The 23,372-nt window shown below is 37.5% G+C and overlaps 1 protein-coding gene across 3 annotated transcripts in view; it reads right to left on the reverse strand.

Annotated features, from left to right (window-relative positions):
- Nucleotides 1-3,011: 3,011 nt before the first annotated feature.
- The window catches only part of LOC138721288 (neuroendocrine protein 7B2-like), a 79,306-nt gene continuing 58,945 nt past the window's right edge, over nucleotides 3,012-23,372 (reverse strand). For all 3 annotated transcript variants that reach the window (XM_069858222.1, XM_069858223.1, XM_069858221.1), the window contains 4 exons: nucleotides 16,470-16,619; nucleotides 13,399-13,511; nucleotides 7,895-7,948; nucleotides 3,012-3,802 (listed from right to left, as the gene is read on the reverse strand). In XM_069858222.1, coding sequence (XP_069714323.1) covers nucleotides 3,707-3,802; nucleotides 7,895-7,948; nucleotides 13,399-13,511; nucleotides 16,470-16,619 — 413 coding nt within the window. In that variant the 3' untranslated portion in view covers nucleotides 3,012-3,706. The remainder of the gene's footprint in view (nucleotides 3,803-7,894; nucleotides 7,949-13,398; nucleotides 13,512-16,469; nucleotides 16,620-23,372) is intronic.

A 23,372-nucleotide genomic window follows, 5' to 3' on the forward strand; every position in this document is an offset into this window, starting at 1 on the left:
GGTTTTTTTTCTTCTCATTACCATCCCACTGAGTGTGGGAGAGGGGGTGAACAAGTGGCCGTATGGTGCTTAGTTGCCATTTGGAGTTAAACCACAACAAGCATGAAAAGAAAAACAAAGCCTTTTCAACACTTTCATACAGCCATTGGTTAAAGGCCTGATTTGAGGACACAGCATTAAAAAATCATTTGTCTTCATCATCAACTCCTGACATTTGTCCACAAGACAGCCAAAAACTTAACTGACTTGGTAGTCATCTTTCTGCCTATGTCCTTCCTCATGCTTCATCATATTTTGATAAAATAAGCTTCAGATCAGCTTTACTTACAGTCCTATAAGTGAGTCTCGGGACTAGTTCCAAGTTTCTTTGGTTTGCTCATGAGTCGCTAAATAGATTAGTGGGACAGTTTTGTTAGGTGAATACAAATATGCCAATAAAAAGTAGCGTATCACTATTTCCCTTTCTAAATAAACCAATAAGCATTTTTATATTGCTTTCTTCTGTGGGTCAACATCTATATATTCTTTTCTACTGAGTTTATTATAAGACTATGTTATCTTTTTAAAAGTGTATGTTAATATGTGTGTGTGTCTGTATGTATAGTGTATATATACATACACATCCACCCCACAGTAAGTTTTGTGTCACAAATCAAATACTATAATATACTCAGTTACTCAGTTATAATCTACTCAGTTGCTTTTTTAAAACTAGGGTCATAAATAATTCTTTACCAGACAAAACCAATGTTCCATGGCAATACACTTTATTTTGTATAGCTCCTTTCAAGCACATTGTGTCTCAAATGTTAGAGGTAATTAACACACGGATTTAAAATAATCTAAAAAGGTTTTAATTTAATGAAAATTCTAAACAATAGCAATATACATGCTCCTTAATTCACATGCATCATAAATGTAAAAGGGCAATTGCACCTGTAAGATCTCAGCAGCTATTTACATTCTTGTAAATATTGGTTTGGTGGAGTGATCTCTTAGTGTGTGTGACAGTTAATATTTCTGTTCATTGATTGTGGAAGACCAGCACTGTGACAATTCTTTATGTAAAACTACATATACATGTGGACTGTTGTTGGAACAGTTGATTTTTTTTGTTTTGTTTTTAATTAATATGGGACTATAAATCCCACCACAAAAAGGCAGGTCTTCTAAGAAACTGAAATTAAAATAATTAATCTCATTATCATGATGTAACAGCTATATTTTATTAAAATTTCACAATAGTGCTGTTGAGTCCTCCTGTTGTAACACTCAAGCTGCCCGATGGACTCAACAGTTGGCTGCTTACTGCTCTGCATTTGATTTCTTCCAGCAGATGCAGTATAAAGGGGTTTTTTTTCTTGCATTTAAAGACAAAATTATCTGTAAATTGTGTAATTCTTCCTTCAGCTGCTCTGTGCAGATCTATCATAGACAGAAGGCAGCTCCTCGGGCCCCACCAGGGACACCGCAGCCACTGGGGGTCCCTGTTCTGGTCAGTCTGCAGTGCAGAATTGTCACATTCCCATACAAGTACTATAGTGAACTGAAGTGCTTCAAGAAATCAGCATGGAATTTCTTATACTATCAAGCAAATGATACTTTTTTTGTCCTTCCCTTTTTAGGCCCCCTATTTACTGTGTACATCACCTTTTATTATGTGCTGGTCCTTACTAAGTGGTTAAATAATTAAATAAATTTTCCTTCATTGTTGCTTTGGTTTTGCGATTAAAATTTGCGATTTTATTGGAGCTAAGAAGGACAGATTGTAGCTCAAATTTAATACTTTAGAATTATATTGATAAGACAGTTGAGTACCTGAAGAAACATCAGTTTCTTAGCACTGGAAATCTAGCTTCTGATAATCTGGTAGCTTTGTGACAGCACCAATGACTGGTTGTGGGGTTAGGCGAGAGGAATGACCATTTCACAAACTCTGAGCCACTGGGCATCAGTGGGTTCTGATTTCAGGTTCATGCCATGATACACAGCTTTTTCTGGTTTTGAAGACAAGATTTGCAACTCTGCAACTCTCAATACCTGTGTGAAGACTAAACAGAAGTACAGGTAAAAAGAGTGAGCTTAAGAAACAGAGAATACAGTTTCTTTCCTGCAGATAGTTGGATTACTCCCACCCCTTTCAAAGCCCTAGAGGCTGAAGGAGCTCTGTGAGTCACAGAAACTCCACAATTTCATGTCACATGTGAGTATAAACCCCACTGCATGACATACTAGTTAGTTTTCTCTTCCAGAATTTTTTAAGAGGAAATATGGTGAAAGACATTCTAGTTCAGCCTAGAACATTACAGAGTTTTGCAATCTACCCATAAATGATGTGAAAGGGCTGACTCTACATGCATAATTTATTACAAATTACTATCTGCTAGGACAGAAGAAGCAAATGCCATGCACCATCATATTCATGCCATCCTGTTAACTTTAATCTTATGTAGCTAGAAGCTTTAGCTTCACTCAATTTCTTATTATTTTTTCTAAAGGGTCATTATTATTTTACTGTGTTTTTTCATAGGACTGGGAAGGAAACTACAATTTTTTTCTTAGATTTCAAGTTCAAAGCTGTTAAGCTAACACAGTTTTCCATACTTCCAATGCCCCATGCATGTGGCTTGAAATATTTCAGACAGTTCACTGAAAATGAAAAGAAATGGGTAATTTTATATTCTCATCTTTCAGAAAGGGAGACCTCAGTTTAATGCAATACAATATTTTTCAGACTTCTAGGGGCAAGGAGGCAATTTAAGCTTCCCAGAGTAACTTCAAGAGCAGTGATAGCTACCAGTGTTATTACAGTATCACAGTTTTCCAGAAGATCATCAACTATAATGACCTCCATATCCTGTATTTGAATTCAGAGGATGTTGACACAACCTTATTAGCACAGACAAATGTCCCCATCTTCACCTCTAACAGCCCAGGGACTCATAATTTAAGCATGTTATAATGCACAAATACTGCTGTTACTAAGACAAGGAAAAGCCGGGGGAGATTGATTTCCACACAACGGCATCGTTGATAAGAAAGATGCGCAAGTGTTCAGGACAGCAGTGGACGTGGAATGATTAAAACTAACAAAAAATACTCCAGTGGACAGAGTCAAAAAGCAGATATTTAATTTTTAAATTTGCACAGCAATAACCTAGACAAACAAGCCTCTGAAATATTTTGGAAAATGTCACTTTGCAAACCTTGTAGATTGCTCAAATGTTTATTAAAATAGACCAAAAGCCAAAATTGTCTGGGTAAAACAAATACTTTATCTTTGCTAAGTAACAATATTTGTGAACAAAATATAAAACTATAATTTTCATGTGTCAAACACAGTAACATTTAAGATTAAATGTTGGAATCAGACTGCGCATTTTTTTATATCTTCCTATTTACAAGCTGCTCATTAAGACCATTTACCTCACGTAAGCTATTAAAATGACTAACATTTTTAAAGTTTGCTCCATGACTAAAATAAAAACAACAGAAATGTCCTTTTACCATAACTTAACAAAAAGCAGAACCATATTTTTGTTATCTAGGATAACATACTGTTACAGATACAGCTGGATTTCATCTACAATTATATAAATAATAAACATGCTGCCATTCACAAGGATTTTAATAGATGATTATATATAAGCAATATTACAATACAGCAGAGGATGGCATGAGTTTTCATCATTCATTTTTATTGCACTTATTCAAGACCCTTGTCTTCATCTGAAAAATGTGGAACAGACTTCTTTGCTACAACATTATCCAGTCGCTGTCCTTGCAGAAAGGGGTTCACATTCTGAAAAAAAAATAATTATTTATACTTATAAGAAACAGGGAAACATAGAAAAGGTAATAGTATTAGTGGATACAGGTATGTATTTCTTGTCTAACAAATACTTGCAGACTAGGAAAAAAAAAAAGATAAATTGTTCCCAAGAAATAAATCTAGGAGCAAATCAATGTTTTGTTTTCTAATATTTTTAAATATTTTCTAATTTTTTATTTTCTAATATTTTTTAGTATTTTCTAATATTTGCATGTGTGCAAGAATTTAACCCAGCCCACTAAAAAGAATACAAATGAAGGAGGACTAATGACAATATAGGACAGTCTGCATTAAATACTCCTTTTGTTACACTCCTCCTTCCCTCAACTCAGCAGAGAAGCAGCAGCAGATCCAACTTGTAATTCTTGAGGCAAGACAGAAGTACAGGTAAGCTTTAGCTTAAATCACTAGCCTCTGACAGAGCTTACACTGGGAGACAAGTTAGATACTATAATACCATTTTTGACCAAAGTCTCTTCTTCAGCCCATCTCCTCTCCAGGAAACCCCTCCTCACTTCCTCTCTTAGAATCATGATGCCAAGATAAAAAACTGCTGGCCAGAAGCAGAGCCAAGCAAGGTTTTGGCGTAGGAAATGGTTCTCCTGCCACTGCCAGAACAAGGGAATGCTGGAAAGATCATACCTGGAGAGGGTTTAACTTCACTTTGCACCATGCAAGCAGCACAATGTGAGACTGAACATGAACAGATCCTGTCTCAAATCTGTTCGGAGATCATAGTACTGAAGAAAGCATATGCCTGAAGAGCAACGAAGCTGGTGAAGAGGCTGGAGAACAGGCCTTATGAGGAACGGCTGAGAGAGCTGAGGTTGTTTAGCCTTGAGAAGAGGAGGCTGAGCATGTACTATGTGTTGTGTCTAGATGATACTATCGTGTTATTCTTCTGGAGTATACAAAACTACATTTGTTTGTACATTCATATATTTATAGGCACGTGTATAAACACAGCTACACATACACCTAATAAGTATATTTAACAAAGGTCTGTATTTGCCATTTGCTACTATGTTGTTTTTTGCAGCCATTGCAGTGCAAGACATTGAAGCCTCCAATGACCCAGCAGTTCTCCCTTTTCTTTAATTTCTGTGCATGAGCATAGACCTGCCCAAAATCTTAACATCCCAACCATGACAGGACTGTTTCTATTATCAGTGAGCCACTCTGCTGTGGGCTCAGAGCACAGCTGTATAGAATTAAACATTTTTTAGACAAATCAGCCAAAAATTTTGCTTTATATTTTTGTGTTTTCTTTTGTTGGTTCAGAAGAATTAAAATTTTTATGTATTCTAATTCTCATCTATTTTATTTCAAAGAACAACAAGCAAGTACCACTCCAAAAAAAGAGACCAATTAATCTTCCTAAGAATCTTCATATTATTCCTAGAAGTTTATGCAACAGCTGAATTTCACAAAATTAACATTAAACAGAACTTCTTTAAACAAACACAAACAAATCATTTACATGTGTCTTATTTTTAACAATTTAAAGCATTAAATTAGTGTTAGTTTTATTTTCAAAGATTTTTCCACATTCACTTCTGGTTCTTAACATCTTTATATTTTCACTTGCAGCAGGCAGAACGCTCAAAAAACAGTAGAAGTGAGCAAAAGGACTGCCCTGTGCTATGATTAATACTGGAGAAACTCAAGGTTTAAGTTCAAAGACAGACAAACCCCAAAATCTTTTCCAAAGATTTGACAAATATTTGGGATATTTGAAAAGAAATATTTCATGCCTATTTTAAAAGCTGGTTTTGTGTGTGTGGTAAAGGGTGTATAGTTTTGAATTCCTATGTTTTGGTGAAAAAAAAGCACAGAAATACCCCAAGAAAAGTAGTATCTGTGGCACAGCTAGCCAGAAAAGAATCAGGAGATACTGGAAAAATTGCATTCATCCAAAGATTGTCCTTAAGCAAACAATTTTTATTGGCATCAAAAATCACCACACTAGAATTTTTTACTGTATCTGTGAAGGAGAAAAGTATATACTTGGATTCTGTCTACATTGACACTGTAACAGGCCAGAAATCATAGAATCATAGAATAACCCGGTTGGACGAGACCCACCGGATCATCGAGTCCAACCATTCCTATCAAACACTAAAACATGGCCCTGAGCACTTCGTCCACCCTTGCCTTAAACACCTCCAGGGAAGGTGAATCAACCACCTCCCTGGGCAGCCTGTTCCAGTGCCCAATGACCCTTTCTGTGAAGAATTTTTTCCTAATGTCCGACCTAAACCTCCCCTGGCGGAGCTTGAGGCCATTCCCTCTTGTCTTGTCCCCCGTCACTTGGGAGAAGAGGCCAGCACCCTCCTCTCTACAACCTCCTTTCAGGTAGTTACAGAGAGCAATGAGGTCACCCCTCAGCCTCCTCTTCTCCAGGCTAAACAACCCCAGCTCTCTCAGCTGCTCCTTGTGAGACCTGCTCTCCAGCCCCCTCAACAGCTTTGTTGCTCTTCTCTGGACTCGCTCCAGAGCCTCAACATCCTTCTTGTGGTGAGGGGCCCAGAACTGAACACAGTATTCGAGGAGCGGTCTCACCAGTGCTGAGTACAGAGGGAGAATAACCTCCCTGGACCTGCTGGTCGCACCGTTTCTGATACAAGCCAAGATGCCATTGGCCTTCTTGGCCACCTGGGCACACTGCTGGCTCATGTTCAGTTGGCTGTCAACCAACACGCCCAGGTCCCTCACCTCCAGGCAGCTTTCTAGACAGACTTCTCCTAGTCTGTAGCACTGCACAGGGTTGTTGTGCCCCAAGTGCAGGACCCGGCATTTGGCCTTGTTAAACCTCATGCCATTGGACTCTGCCCAGCGGTGCAGCCTGTTCAGATCCCTAGGATGTGATAGGATGTGCTTTAAGCTATAATCAGGACATTCTGACTCAAAACACGAATGTGTTGCCATAAGCTGTGCTGCCTAAATTATATGTGCAGAAGGGCATAGACCACAGAAGGCAGGAGGATAATTTAGTGGCGTTTTTGGTTTCTGGAAAAATACAGTCTGCTTCTGACAGCTCTAGGTTACCCTTCTGTTGATAAAGTAAAAATTCTGACTTGTTCATTTAAAGCATTAGTAATCATTACAGTATTACTCTCAAAACAATAACATGCTTTACATGATAACAAATTCAGCATTAAGTGTCATTCCTAATAAAGTCAAAAATCAAATGTAAGCAGGCTCAAGATAGGTTATTAGTTTATGGATGAAGAATTTTATTGCTAGTGGTGTGTGAATTGGTAATTCATCTTCTCCCTTTCTAGCAAAAACTTTAGGTTTGAGAGTAAAATAAATAAATAATATGATCTTCTCTTACACTTCAGTTATTTTAAACCAAATTACTTCATTTACAATATGAACTGTGCTGTCATATTTTGAAAAGCTACTCTATGGCAAAGTGATTTTTGGTAAAACATATTACCAAAAAGCGGTAGAAGATTGTAAGGTGGATTGTGCAGAGGTTCTCTACGATATGTGAACTGCCTCTCTTATTTCAGGGGCAGAAAGATGAGAATCCATTCATCTTTGCCTTTCAAGTAAGTGGGACAGTAAGATAGGAGTTTAATCTGTGGTAAATCTAAGTATGTAAGTGAGTCAAATTACATCAGCTAAAGGACCAGTTCTGTTGTCACTTTTATACTCAAAAACATATTCACATGCATGGATAGTGGTAATTAATTTTACCAATATTTTTAGTCAGAAACTGTAATGTTCCATTTTAAAGACATTTAAATTACTTTAAATGGTTTTATGCAAATAGAATCAATTTGAAAACACAGATAATGGAAAGATTTTAAATTCAAGCTCTGCACTGAAATGCACCTTCTGAAAGCAACAAGCTGTTTAGAGAAATACATCTCGTACTCGGTGGATAGTCCTGAAGCTTGCTGTAGCAATTTATCACAGAGAGTGCCTGACTGTATGCATTTTCTTAGGTATAATGCAGCTGTATTAGACTAGTTCTTCATTTCCACAGTACAATTTTAATTCTTATTAGCTCTCAAGATGATACAGGGCCTATAAATGTATTCCGATAGTTACCCTCTTTCTTCTTTTTGGACCACCATTAATCTTCTCAAAAAGTAAATTCTTGCCCTGGAAGGGGAAAAAATACAGCCATCACATTCATTACACTCTTCTTTTAAAATACTACTTTTGCTGTTAAGTATTAGCAAGTTTAGAGGTGCATGTGGTTTTATGGGGAAGATAAACTACAAGTAAGTATTTGGATATTCCTGCTAACATTGTGCAGTTCTTCAGGAACAGCCACAGTCTTATCAACAATTAAAAAGCCAGTTATTTTCCACTATGTTGCATTACATTATTGTCCTTGTTCAGGCAATAACTGCTTTAAGTACATGCTAGTATAATCATATAGATTGAATGTTCCCCATTATGAGATACGTGGTATAAATACATACAGACTCAAAAAGAAAGACAGACAGAAGCAAAAGAAGAAAACTAAGATTGGGAGGGAGAGGAAGCAGGAATCCTGCCTCTGGTACACAATTCTATATATTTGAGGTGACCCAAGCACAGAAGCAAAATTACTCACTTTACAAGAGATTTTCTGATGCCTTTTAAAAACGGCAGTCAGTGTCATTCCTACTGTTTTGTTGTTTTTGCTTATTCCCTTCCAAATATCAACACTTCTCAGTGCAAAGTTCTGCAGGAGTACTGTGCCAAATCTTCCTTTGTTTAAGAAGTGCCCTCAATAAAGTTTCTAAAAACCATTTGGTCTATAACATTTTTAATGGCAAACCTTTTAAAAACTGCCAAAATCATCTTGGCAGAAGAGAAAGTTATGATGATGAGAAAAAAAACCCAAACCCAAAACAACATTAAAAAAGCCCCTCTTCCCATAGTTTACATAAGCACAGCCACATATTGTTGCATTTCATACAAGTAGTGAATTCTAATAAAGTCTGGAATAACACACACATGCTCAACACATTTTGTTTCAATTGTGTATTATGAAGAAAAACAAAACTAAACCCTAACCTGAAAATGGAAGGAGAGAAGAATTACATGTATAAAAGCAGAACACTGTATAAACAAGGCTATTAATTCTGTTATAAACAACTGATCTAACACTGATTATATAAATAGAAAGTGTAATTCTAGTGCGAGACAAATTCAGCAAACACTTCTACCCTCTCTGCAGCCTTGATATGAGAAAAAACAAACATTTTCAAGTGTTCTTGAAAAATCTGCCAAAATTGCCTGTTTTGTAATTCTCATGTTCATTAAACTCCAAATTCACAAGGCCTATCTCTTGCCCAACCTCAGTTATTTTGTCTGAGCCATGCCAAAAGGGAATAGAGATGAAGTTGGCCAAGGGAGACATTCTTGACTAGTCATTTATGCAAACTCACTTTGGGAAAACGTAAATTTAACATTTTAAGAAACCCATGGATACATAAATTATTCTCTTTAGGAAACAAAGCACCAGTGAAGCCTCTCTTTGTAAGCTATTTGACCTCATACTTTTCACAAGAGGAAAAATAGCATTTCTAAAATAAAAATAATTGCATGACTACTAGAGCTAACATTTCTGTCACTCAGGAAAATTTTTTATAATTTAACTGTTCCTGCTCAGGAAGATTGTATTTTGTTTAGTCTGTTTGGGAATGTTTTCAGACCGTAACTACTATTTAAGCATTATGTAGAGTGCAAAGTAAATGAGATTATGTAGCATGAGCTGAGTACGCTCGTATGGTAATAGCAATCCTGAAAATATGTTCCACTGTGTAAGGGCCCAAGCTCATCAGCCACCAAAATTTGCCTGTGAAGTGTTCACCATTCTCATCCCTCACCTAAGAGTTGTTAGGAATGAAGGCACAGAGTGTCTCCAGTTAAAGGTACTTACACAGAGACGTGCTGCATGTGAATTGCTACTTTCCCCTCACTCGTGGAGCATTCTTTGCACCCTCCCAGTCACCTGAATTTGGATATTACATGTTGGGATTTGGGTGGAAAAAGCTCAGAAGTTAAAATGCTTACAACCGACTAACTAATGCCAGAGGTATTTACCCTTAGATGTTCCAGACTCACTGCAATTTAAGTCAGTAATAATCAGCAGCTCTGTAGTCTAGACCTGCTCAAGTATTAAACAAAACTGAAAGGGAAACTGCATTAGCAAGGTTACACCCTTTTGGGAGGGCTTTTTTTTCAGTCAATTTACAACCTTATCAGGAATATCAAGCATGACAATTTCTGTTACATCAAGCATACTACACTGAATTAACCAATCTGTATTTACTGTCTGAAACTGAAGAGGGAGACAAGGTCTACCATAATGCATCCTAATAATCACCATTGCCATGCAGATATTTAAAAATGTCAGTTGGCAAAGAAAGATGCACTTAATGTTGCTCACTATAACTGAAGGTGGAATAAAATGGAATTTATGAGGGACTAGTTTCAGGATTTCATTAAAATTAGGAAGCCAGAGATGGCAACTTCTTTAACAAGGAGTCGAATATTTTTATCCCCTGCTTCCCATTTGTGTCTCTTTATGCTGCCTTGGATCCTTCCACTGTGACTGGTAAGCAAAACCAGCATTATTTCTACCCTTAGAGTGAAATGTTCTCCATTGCTTCAGTAAACAGAAATGTTGTTGAAAAACGCAGTTGCTTTTGGGTTTCTGTTTGTACTGAATCTGGTGTAAGAAAACACCACTGAACTTCCTTCCTCTTTTTAACCTCTACACGCAGTAGCAGTTAACACTTTGGGTTTCAATCTACAGCTCACATACAAGTGTTCTTCAGATTGCAAATTGTAAATTGCATGTTGTAGCTGTCTTCATGCAAACTTTTCTAGACACCAAAACCACTTCTTCATATCATCTGAAGAGCCAAGTTGCAGGATTCAGAAAAGTCAGGCTCAAATGGAAAGTATCTGTCTCCTGGAAGGAAAAGTTTGAACTGAGGGGGAAAAAAACCCCCAGAAATCTTAGAAATTACAGTTGCACACTAGGGCAGAAACTTTCAAAGGTCCCTCATCTTACTATTCCCATTGTCCCCTCTATGTTGTCCACATAAGAAGAAAAAAAAGAGTCTTCAGGGCTGGAGAGGAAAGTGTAAGCCGTGTATCTCACCCTATAAAGAATCTGTTGCTGAGACTTCCCACAGGTCAGCATATTGATATATGGAGAGTTGTCCCAAAGACAGGAAAAATTTTCCTCTTTCTTCCCTCTCCCAACCCAGTATGCTTTCATCATGAGTTGTGTATTTGTATCTTCATATCTATTAGCAGTTTTTACACATAATATTCAGCATCTACATAGAATTCTACACTTCGCTGTATGAAACAGCTTCTAGACTTGTTTTACACTCATAAAACCCGTCTGCTATTCTCAGGGTCCCACAGCTTTGCAAGCATGGGAGTATGTTACCAAAACAAACCAACCAACCTGTCTCTTTCCCATTATTCATCAACAAGCAGGTGCTGTTTTTTCTTACCTGCTAATGTAATTGGGGTTTTACTGTGGTTATGCTAAGGAATGCAGGCTGGCTTCTCAAGAGTACAAGTCAGTGGAAACTGCAATACTGCTTCAACTGCTCTGTGGCAGGAAAAGGCAGGGGAGAAGCTCTCCCAAGAGCTGTGAGCACATGCCAGCTTGCCCAGGTCCAGGAAACAGACTGGCTCCAAGGGCTTCAGATGGTAGTGACAGCCTAGTGCCTTCACAGCACGGTCATGGAAATGCTGTCTGTAAATACACAGCCATTACAGCCCTGGGGTATTTGGTCAGAGGCTTTTCCATGGAAGAGGGACGACCGATGGCAGGCAGAGGGGAATTTGGTGGCTGGGGGTAGCGGGAGGATGAGGATGCTCACAGTTACCCCCAGGGCAGCCCACAGTCACTTACTACCTAATCCAGATGACAGTAAGTGACCTAAAAGATCTGATCTACCTTATCTCTCTCCTTTATAAAGTCTCAAACAGCTAATTTTTAGGGTGCTTTTTCCAGAGAGACAAAAATAACAAAACCAGCCATAAAATCAGATACCGTTGTATTTATCTTTTTAATGTGCAGTAATATACAATGAGAAGGCAACCGGGGCAATTCTCCTGAATCTCAGCAGAACATTTAATCAAACACATTACCAGCTGTTTCATTTCTAATTAAAAGGATCTGGAGCTGGCTACACTGCAGCTAGATATCATTACTGTTTAGTACCTAACAGTCGCTTTTAATCCATGTATGAGCAGTTTTTTCCCTGAATTAATAGTGATGGATGGAGAAATGAAAAAAGGCTGGTATTCACTAATGACTACCTGTCATCTGTTAAGTATATACATTGCTGATGACAATACAGTATGTATGCTTGATTCTGAAATATTGTTATAAGCTAAAGATTTACAGAAGTGCTTTTATAGTCTTTAAAAGAGTATTATGAAAGTAAATTACTTATGAATAATAAGAAAATTAACAGCATTATCTGGCATAAATAAGAAAGGCCACCATCTGGTGCTTTTAAAATGAAAACCTTTGATGGTTATTACTTAGAATGCAACAAAAGCTTCCAAAATTTGGATTTTTGGCCTGATTCTATCTAGAAATTTAGCACTCATATAAGTAATTAAGACTATAAATCTTAAGACTGGTTTGATTATGAACAATGAATCATTGTCTCACAGTTACAGCAGAAGAGGCTGCCAAACATGTCCATTTATCGATATACACTTACGGAGCACTGGGTTAGGGCAATCTTAAATAAAGTGTTATAACAATGTAAAATGAGATTTCATTATTTGCTCTAGAAGCATAAATTACGATCATTGTTATTGTTTTACTGGCGCCTGAAGATGGATTTGGGTTTGGACATTTAACTGATGTAATCTAAGATTAAGTGGCAGAGCTCTCTTTGGAGCCTCTAGCCTGCAGAAATAGTCTAGCTGGAGTTTTAAAATCCTTATACACTGACAGCAATATTTTTGCCCTTGGTGTAGCTTTCTGTATTCATTATATATATAATGTGTTAAATAGATATTCAGTAGAGTGCACATGAATAGAGGAGGAGGAGCATCACGTCCTCCAAAACCCTTAAGCCACACTCCTAAGAGCAAGTTGTCTGGACCTAGATTTTTTAAATAGTTTAGACACTGCTGCACTCCATTCATGCTGGGTTTTTTCTAGCATCTAAGTAGCTGAATGTCGAGTAGTCACTGAACCTGGATAATCTTTCACATTGGGGCTCTGTTATGTTTTGAAATCTTGTGCTAAAATCTGCACTAATTTTGGCTATGTGTTCAGTGTAATTTGAAATGTGGCTTGTTGCACTTATCTAGCACATACATAGTTGTCATGCTTTAGGACAGATAATAAGACAAGGTTTCCTACTTTCTATTTTTATGGGCTTATCATCAATCACAGGCAGTATTTCTGTATTTTTAACAAGTTCACTTTTTTGAGAACTTTCCCTTGGAGTCACAAATTTCCCAGCAGTAAGCACAACATTCTCCTTGTGGTTTCATAGTACCTCATGCAGACAATAGCAAGTTTCACATGCAACAAAAATAAGCAAGAAGCATATACTTACCCACTTGCCCATGTTGGGATAGTCATGCTCTGGATCAAAAAGGTGTTGGTGCAGCTGGTATTCCCTGCTAAACTCTGCTGTGTCTGGGGTGTTTTCTAGACACCCATCATCAACTGCAAAAGTGTGTTAGAAGGCACTGAGTGCTTAGTAGCTTTGAAACACATAGTACATGCCACATTAATCAACAAATTTCTTAAATGCAATTACACAGTTGAAAAAAAAAACGAAACCTGGAAGACTGGAAAATATCAGTATTTTTTTCCTTTGAAAGGAGTTTGTCAATATATATTTAATTACTTTTTAAAAAAATTCCGCAACTTAATGAAACTTCAAAACAAAACATGTTTATTTTCCAAGCTCTTCCCCTCCTTTTTATTTTTCTTTTGAATTAGTGGCTGAGCATGATTTTTCATAGAACTGCATGTTATCCTGATCCTCTTATTATTTTTAAATGCCCACAGGAGGTCCTAGAAATTATTTAGGCAACGAAGCTTATGTTAAAGTTATGCTTTGAGCAAAGACAGAATGTCTTTCACCAAGCAGCTCTTCATGGAACTCCATTTCCAATTTGCTACTTCATTCGAAATGGCTGAAAATCATTTAGGCATCATAAGATCTCACAAAAAAAAAAAAAAAAGAAAAAGGCAGTGTGGTGTAATTTTTATGCTGAAGACATTTTTGCAGCTTTTTAACTAACTTGATGAGTCCAGAAACCTCCTTTAATCATAATGGATAGTTTTGCAGACATCAAGGATGATACCCTTTTAAAAATCAGCTTGTGGACCTTTTACCAAAGTAAGTCATCTTTAGATCAAACAAAGATTCAGCAGCTTGAGCCCAGAGTAGCTCTACGGATGCAGTCTGTTCCTGGAGCTCCCTCTGCTTTGTCAGCATGGGGAAAGTGCAGTCCAAGTTCCTCTCAGATGTACCCAAGTTGATCCTACCACCCAGAGCATGGTACTGGGCATCCAAGCAGCTAAATCTGCCAGAAGACAGACATTCCAGATGACGCACTTGTGGACTTTCCCTTCTGTCCTTGTGAGATCATCATGTAAAAAGATTTACAGATCTATTATCTTTTTCCATTAGATGTGGAAAACAATGAAGACTTGACTTGAATTAATTCAATGTCCTGAGGAGGTTATTCTAAGTCCAACAGATCCTGCTTTCTCTAATTTCTCCTTAGAACAGGGAAAAAATACCTGCCAATAGGAAACAGGGGAAAACTAACCATACTAGCTAAGTAATTCAGAAACATTGATGTTAACTACAAGCACTTAGAAATTATTTCAGTCTCAGGAGGGACAGGGTCATCTCAAGAGAGAAGCAGGGGACAACGGAAACGTGGTAGACCTTATCAAAGCATCTGTTTTTTGGAAGAAAACACAAAAGGCAGTTGGACATGTGTGTGCCCTCTGCAACTGCTAAACCGAAAGTCTTCAAGCTCAAGTGCTCCAGGCTTATGTATTCCCTCTGTGGAATGTGCATATGTAGACAGTGACTAGAAGAATTGTTTTCAATTAATCAAATCCACAGACCTGATTGAGGAAGGCCTCTGGTAATTTGTATGCATAATACAGTCACCACTTGAATTTCCATTTAAGGCTCTGAAAAACATTTTACTCTAATCCTAGTAGATACTATCTTCACTCACACTGTACCTATGACAGAGCCATTTATCTGAGCAGGCAGCAGTTCCCCAAAAATTCCCCCTCTGTTCAGATCTGACAGTATTAGCTTAGCTAACAACTTTCATTTCACCTGAGAAAGAAAAATCGAAGGGATTCTCAAAGGTATTTCTGTAGATGCCAGGTTTTTAATTTATCTAATCATTAACAGAAGTCTAATGGGCAAGCACTGAAGATAAAAAGTCTGTATGTGTGTGCTCTTATGTGAGAAAACCTAAAACCATCATTTGCAACCTGTCAGACAGCTATATTGAACAAAATGGAAGATCAGATATTATTTCAGAGGAGACAAATGTATCATCATAATAAAAAATAGAAATAATAGAAAGTAGTATAGAAATAGTAATAGAAAACAGTAAGTAAGGACTATTCAAAATTTTGTTGTATTTTTGAAATATGAAAACAGTTTGCAAAACTTTTCATGACAATTACTTATTATTTGATCAATTCTAAGATAGTTAGAACACTTTTCATAAGAATACAGACAAGTGTTTTGCATTATCCAAATAACATAAAAGAAGGCTAAACAGAAAAGATTTTGAAAGGATCTCTCAGCTCACAAATAAAAAATGAAAGAAAAAGAGTGCTCATTCCTAGCTTCAGCTCCCAAGGCAGCCAATGGGTGTTTTACTACTACTTTCAGTCCTGGAAGTCATTTCTTGGCACAAATAACTGAAAAAGGATCAATACCCTTAGGATATGGCTATATCATGCACATACAGTGCTGTTCTAGAGATCTTTCAGGACTAGCCACCCACATTGCTTGATAAATGTGTAGCTGCAACCTAAGGGACGTACTTGGGTACTGTACTCCTCTAGCATGCCAAGGCTGCACTGTTCCTCTGCCAGAGCGAGTCTGCATGCAATGCACTGGGGTACATCCATGTAGATCTCCATTTCTTGGCACAGATGCACCCTCAGTGAGCTATAAAGCCACATGGATTGGAGCCAAGGTATCTTAAATATTGACTCATGGTCTGGGTTGGAGATCAGGGCAGACAGCCGTTTCATTCCTCTTGGCACAATGAAAGTCTCTAAAATAAGGGTAAATCTCATCTGTATAGAATGATAACTTTTTTTCAGGGACCAGCCTAAAAATGAACTCCCTCAGGAACAAGACGCTATCATAAGTCTCAGTCTTCTGCTCCAAGGTCAAGATAATTTTTTCCACCTGACCTTGTCTAGTAGTCATACAGCAATACAGAAAGTGCACATATTAAAAAAAAATGTCATCAAAACCACCTGATTGCTCAACAGGTCCCCTGGGGTAGAAAATAAAAGAAAACACCCATTGCTGATCAAGTGTCCTACTGTCTAATACAGTGTTGAAAGACTGAAAGATATACAGTGAAGACAGAGGTGCAAAGGTTACAGCAGAATTACCTGTTTTTCCAATAGGGCATGGATTTGGAGGGTCAGGATATCCTTGATCTTCACTGAAATCCTTTGGTACATTATCTCCTGTCAGCTCAGCCACGATGTTTGGGATATTGCCATAAGGACCCAAGTGCTGGAGACCTTCATGCGCACCACCTAGCAAAGACGATTTAAACAAACTACCTTTTTACAAGATTAAAAGTGTAAATGCTTTAGTTGCTTTGAGTAATCCAAACAGATTTAAAATATATATATATAATTGTTGGAGAGATAGATCCATGTTTAGATTTCAAACATCTCTTTTAGAAACATAAACCTGTGACCTTAATCAGCTAACTCGGATAATGAAAAACAAAACTAGGAAACATAGTCGGCCACTTATTACTACTCTTAGAGTTCTTTTTCTCCTTTACTATCTAAGAAATATATAAGAAAATGCAAAGAAAAATAAACATAAGACATTAATGAGACTTAATATATTTACTGCACAATCATCTTCAGTCACTGATACTGTTCACTGTTGCAACCAATAACTGAAGAAGAAATGATAAGACAGCATCGCAGCAAGAAGAAAAGCTTAATGACACTGTAGACGTAAACAATACTATTTGCACAGCCTAGAAATACATTAATAAATTAAGTCATGTGAGGGGACTCAAGATATTATGGTAAGTTTGGTTGTACACAGCTGGTAAATTTATGTTTAAATCAAACCATTAAATGCAAATCTGAGTTTCCTGCAGTAAAGATAAAAAGTGATTACGAGTCTGTACTGTCGATGGGAATTCTTGTGTTTTTACACCTACACAGTAGTCGTTATGGTATGAAGTATCACATTCAGTGACTTTTACACCTTTATTTAATAGATTAGTTCTAGATGCAGGCTTTTATATGAGCCCTGTGAGGCTTGGAACACCATCAATACAGGGTTACAACAGCAGTGTACTGCAGATTTTAAAACTCAGCAGTGGAGGACACAGTGATGAGCTTCCTGTTCTTGAGTAAATGCACACAGCAGTTGCATACTACAGCCTTCCTCCAGGCATCTCAGCTTGGATGCTTTGCCCAGGTAGGGTATTCCTCTAAAGGTCTGGGAACCAAACTCAGGCCATTGTCTCTATACGCCTCTCTACATATTGAATTGTTGCTGATCTTTCCTGCAAGCTTTACTGGCTAACTGGTATCTATGGGCTAAAACCTAGATGCTTACCAAGTTTTCTAAATCGCATTGTACGCTATTATTTTGAATTTCAGACAAATAAAAACTTAGCTTCAAGCGTGCCCCTTTCCCCTGCCATAAGACAGCCATCATACACGCTGCAGCAACAGCTAATGTAGTTATTGAGTGCTGAGATGGTTATGTGACAGCAGAGCAACATTTTTCTAAAACCTTATATAATGAAGGATATCAACATACAGTCAACATATAAATTCCAATAACAATTAATGAGAGGAAAAGGAAATTGAATGACTGGAAAATGTGAATTAAAGAGTGAATACAGATACAACTGTTCAGGTAAATAGCACAATCATCACATTATCCCCAGTCTTATTTTCAATTTCTGTTAATTTTCATAGATCCAAAAGATTGAATAAAGTTTCTGAAAGCAAAAGCTGCTACAGAAGAATAATTCAAGTACTCCTGTCTCAGCTTACTGGAAAAAATACGACTAGCCAAAATCACCTTTCACACAGCTAGGCATTGCACGCTAACATAATCACTTTGAAAATTTACTAACACAAGGCAGTCTTAAAAAATTTTTTATTCACTTGTACATTTAAAAGTAATAGTTGAGTAAAATTGTCTATATTCTGCAAATAATCATCTGGAGGCTGGCATTACAGTACCAGTTAGCAAGTTAGTCTATAAGCACGTATATTTCAATTTTATTTGCATGACTGGCTAAAATTTAAGCAACATTCTCACTTCCCCCTCGTGTACAGGTTTCTTATGCTGTAATGCAATGTTGAAGGAAAGTTTTGCAGATATGTAATAAACATAAAAGTTGCCCTATAAAATTTTGCATCTGTGTTACATGAGGATTTCCCTTGTATCTGACCATGAGACCCAGTACTAAAAGCACAAGTGTTACACACACAATGAACCTTATTATAGATTTACAGTCCATAGGCAACACAAAGATGATGCTTGTCAGAACTGCATAGATTCATAATACTGCTACGGTGATGAGGTTAAGAAATGTATAATATCTATTTAATGTAATTTAATCTAATGTATAGCATAAAATATTTCTTTTGTACTGAGCTCCTTCACATGAAGATTGATTACATATATGTACTTAAAAGCATCAGGTTATGATTCTGCTGTAAACTACAGAACCACATAATCAATACATGTTTGAACGTCCTGTATACAATGTGGTTCACTATGGGACAATCCATCAGATTGAAGCACATCTATGCTTGTATGTGGTGCAGACCTCTTGGCACCAAAGCTCCAACCATAAAGAAAACAGAGGTACTTAGCAGGCTCCAGTGTGCTATATATACATGCAAGTTTAAACCAGCTGCCAAGAATTCCCTTGACTGAGTACAAACAATCCTTTTATATCTTTTTATATTAATAGAAAAGGATCATTTCCTTTAGGTATAAATGTCCAGAATTGTTTAAGGGTTTTTCCTTCTTTTTTTTTCCGAAAGAGCTGGAGACAATAGCACCTGCTCTGTTGCCATGATTTAGCACACTCGAGTAACTTCAGTATTAGCAAAGCCCATTCCTTATAAATTCTAATAGTCTGCTCAGTAAAGACTGCAATAATAAAAATGAAATACTACGAATATACCAAATACAGGTATTATGTACAGTAATTCACAAGCTACATTAGTTTTGGTATTGTAATGTTACTTATTTGAAGAAATATATTAGAATTAAATACACTGCAGCTACCAAGTCAAACTATTGTGATACAAACATATAGTCAGCTACAAAACCAGCACAAGATGGGTTTCTTGAACCTTGAGGCAGAGACTGAAAGAAAAAGTCAAGACTACTATCAAGGAACTTTTAGTAATTTCCTATCCAAGAGAAGCATGTGAAACACCATTATTAAATTATTTGAAACTGAGATATCAGAACTTCAGATGAATAGTACAGAAAACATCTTTATACTGAGAAAGGATGGGGTAGATAACCTGTTTTTCACATATCTCCTTAGTTCATGAGATGGCTTCTGTGTGCCATGTCCTAGCAAAAAAAAACAGTCCTCCAAAACAATACACTCCCTTTCATGTGCACAATTTCTATGTTAGTATGTAGTTATGTTACATCCCTACAGTCCTTTGGACAGGGGCCGCTATTGTCATAAGTAAGATTTGAATTTCATTTAAAATACATGCATATATGTAACTGTCTTCTGGCCCTGGTCTTAAACTGAGTGAGAAAAAACCAAAAATAGAACAATGCTTCTCCCCTTCCCTATTATCATCTCACCAACTGCTGGTATCATCTCAACTGGAGAATAAATAATTAAAGTACACACATTTTAGCTTATTTCTTTGTAGGAGCAATACTGTCTCTATGGGTGGGAAAACAACACAACCATTCCATTCTTGGGGAAAAAAAATAAAATAAAAGAGAAAAAAAGGAAAAGAAACCACAGAGGAACTAATTTCCTGCCAGCATTGAATATTCCCTTGTTCAAACACATCCAATGGAAATGCTGTTAGTCCACTGAAGTTCTAGTTGCTGCTACCCATCTATGTGTAGTGTAAAGCACAACTGAAACAAATCTGCTCTCAGAAGCAATCCTCCGCATCAAATACAAAACAGGCAACGTTGCCCCCAGAACATTTTAAGAAAGTCAGTGAGAATGGATTTTTAAAAACGTAAAATGGTTGCAGAAAAATTAAAGAAAATGGGACAAATTTCTGTTTCAGTCCAACTGGAATGGTTTCCTGCATCACTGTGTAGACAGGATTACCTCCCTTCCAAATTCAACAGAGAGGTGGTTTGGGCAATCTTAGCACAGAAACGCACAGTAGAATGGATCATGAGTATTTGTTGTGAATAAATAGATCTTATATCCCAAATTAAAAGCCCTTTACTTAAAAAGTCATGCTAGATGCGCTAGTTTTCATGGGTTTGCTCTTAAGCATTATGAAGCAGATTCTTAAAGTGCCCAAGCACCTCCCAGATGCGCTGAGGAATACTCCCCCAAGAAAACACTGCATCTCAGTTATACAAAGCCCAAGCAAATATGAACTGCAAGAGAAGCCTGGTGACCCCTATCCCATTTGTGTAAAACACCTGAGTGAGTAAACAGAGATTAATCAGAGATGCAGTACCATCTTTCCTACTTTGCAAAATCTTTTGTTAATCTAGACTACCTGTTCTTATCACTGGGAAAGATCTTCAATACTTTTTTCAGCGTGTCCTGTGTGATACATGGAGAGCTCTTTTTTCCTTCTACTGTGACAGCTATCCATACTATCCTGCACTTCTGTCCCCAGTCATCTTGCTCTATCTACCTTTGCTGTATCATTGCCACATTCAAAAGCAATGTCTCATCCCTAATCAAAGGCAAGTTTTGCAGTACAATTTCTGGTGCCCTTGTATCTTAAAATGGGACACCATCCACTAACTTTCTTTTTCTTCTCCTTTATTATCTTCGAGACTCCCCACCACGTAACCTGATTAATTCAAACTGTCAAAAAAAATCCTGAATGCAAAAAAATGTATTTTCATTTTCCTACCCCTTTCTAAGATCACTAATAGCTTTACAGTCCCAATGTCATTTACCCCACGCATTTTCAGCTAGCTTCATCCTAGACTGCCCTATCCCAGTTGCTGAAACTGATTAATATCAGAAAATGAGAGACAATGAAAAAATTATGACTTAGCACATTTTCTCTATTCCACAGAAGCTGCTAAATAAGAGAACAAGGAAGAATAAAGAGCACAGGAGAACCAAGAAAGGAAAAATGCAAACCTAGCCAACTTTCTTAACCATTCAAGAGCATGCCTGAGGAAATGAAAGAAAACTACAGCTATACATACCCAAACATCCCATATTCCAGAGTCAGCTTGTCTTCTCCTTAATGACACAAAGTTTATTAAAACTATAGAGATTAATTTTCTTTTTCGCTACAGAAGGAAAAAATCCTTTCAATGGTTTTCTGAAGCCTTAAGCACACACACATCACAATTACTGACTGTGCTTTCAGTGAATAATTCCATTTTATTCCATATTTTAATTACAAACAGTACAAATATTTAAGATACTAAATGCTTTTATTGTGGAACAGTTAGGACCAAAGTAATGCCCATGCTTCTCTCAGAATAAATTTATAACAGTAGCTTATATTCCATTATTATTCATTATTCAAATTGTGCACAATAAAAAACCTCCAGCAGCTCACTTGCTGACAGAGCGCGAAAACAATCTCTTATGTCTTCCTTGGTTGAACAGTCCTCTAATGGACTACATTAATTTGCCCTTCAGTCCGAGAAGAAAGCTTTCACACTTCACCATGTGGATAAGTTTACCCTTTTTACAAACGCAGTGCAACCTGCAGCATATACAGAAACAGGACACGCTGACTTCCAGCTGCCATGCATCAGCAGGGTCAAGGGAAAGCATGTCCAGCAAACAATACACACCTGTAGCTACCATAACATTGCCTTGCTAATGACCACATGCACGGTGCGTGGCTCTAGGAAACAGGGCAACAAATGGAAGGCAGTGGCCTATTCCATCCTATGAGGGATGGGACCCTATTCCAATCCTACAAATGTAAAAGTGTTGATGCAAGACTGGAGTACTTTATTCGCTGATATTGACGCTAGCTGCATGAGAAGCCCTGATGATCCATGAATGTCAACACATTAATAGAAAAACACTCCTTTTATTCGTGTAATGTGAAGCACGGAGGCACTAAAATTGTCAAGAATGGGACCATGTGTACTGCTCCACTTAACTTCACAAAGTTTTCCTGTTCATTTCCCCATTCATATTCGTTTGATTCCTTTTTCCATACACGTGGCTCAAAATCCCAGTTGGTTCATCAGCAGAAGTGTTTAAAAGCTTCACATGCCTGCCTGACAGCTGCCACTAGGGTAGACTTTCTAAGTGTCCCAAACAACCTCATTGTGAACAATAGCAGTGTTGAGCTACAAAGCTCCCAAGTCTCTGCTTTAGTGAGCTGGCACAACCTCACAACTCCAAAAGCAGAGGCCTATCTATTCAAAACTTCTGCCAACGTGGCTTGAGTCAAAATGAGGTTTCTTTTGCACTTGAATAAAAGGATCAGCTCATGATGAAGATGCAAGACAGGAGCAAGATGAAGAGCCCTGCCAGGTAAGCTGCTGCTTGGTGCTGCAAGAGGGACTTGGGCCAGGTAACTTGATATACTGAAATATTCCAAGCAGAAGAAAAACCAGCTTCCTCTTCCCTCCTGTTCAGCAGCTGAGAACGTTGCTGTGCTCATTCACCCCTGCAGCAGCTGTGAGTGCACTGCTGAAAACATGTATGCCACCAAGCACAGACAGAATAGTTGTGGAAACCTTCAAAGTGTGACAGAGGTCTTATCTCCTGCACACAATGCCTTAATTAAGGAAAGTAGGAATCTTTTCTTTGTCTACACTTCTGAAATATCTTTTCATAGAACCAAATGAATCAAAAAAGCCCTTCATGCTGCAAGTTAACTTGAAATTCAGATGGGAGCAAGGGTCATGCTCATGATTTTAAGAACAATTACAAAAAGGTATAAATCTTAACTAATGTGCCCAAGGACATATTTTATGCATGTGAGAGACGAGCAAGAGAAAAAATCTTTGAAAAAAAAGCTCATCATAATTTGGCCGACCTTCACTGGCAGATTTCTAAATACTTATGAATCATATTAATGGTGAACAAGTACCATGTGCTGCAGGTGGAATCCAATCCTGAG

The sequence above is a fragment of the Phaenicophaeus curvirostris genome, chromosome 5 (genome assembly GCF_032191515.1).
Source record: "Phaenicophaeus curvirostris isolate KB17595 chromosome 5, BPBGC_Pcur_1.0, whole genome shotgun sequence".
In the NCBI taxonomy this organism is placed as follows: Eukaryota; Metazoa; Chordata; class Aves; order Cuculiformes; family Cuculidae; genus Phaenicophaeus; species Phaenicophaeus curvirostris.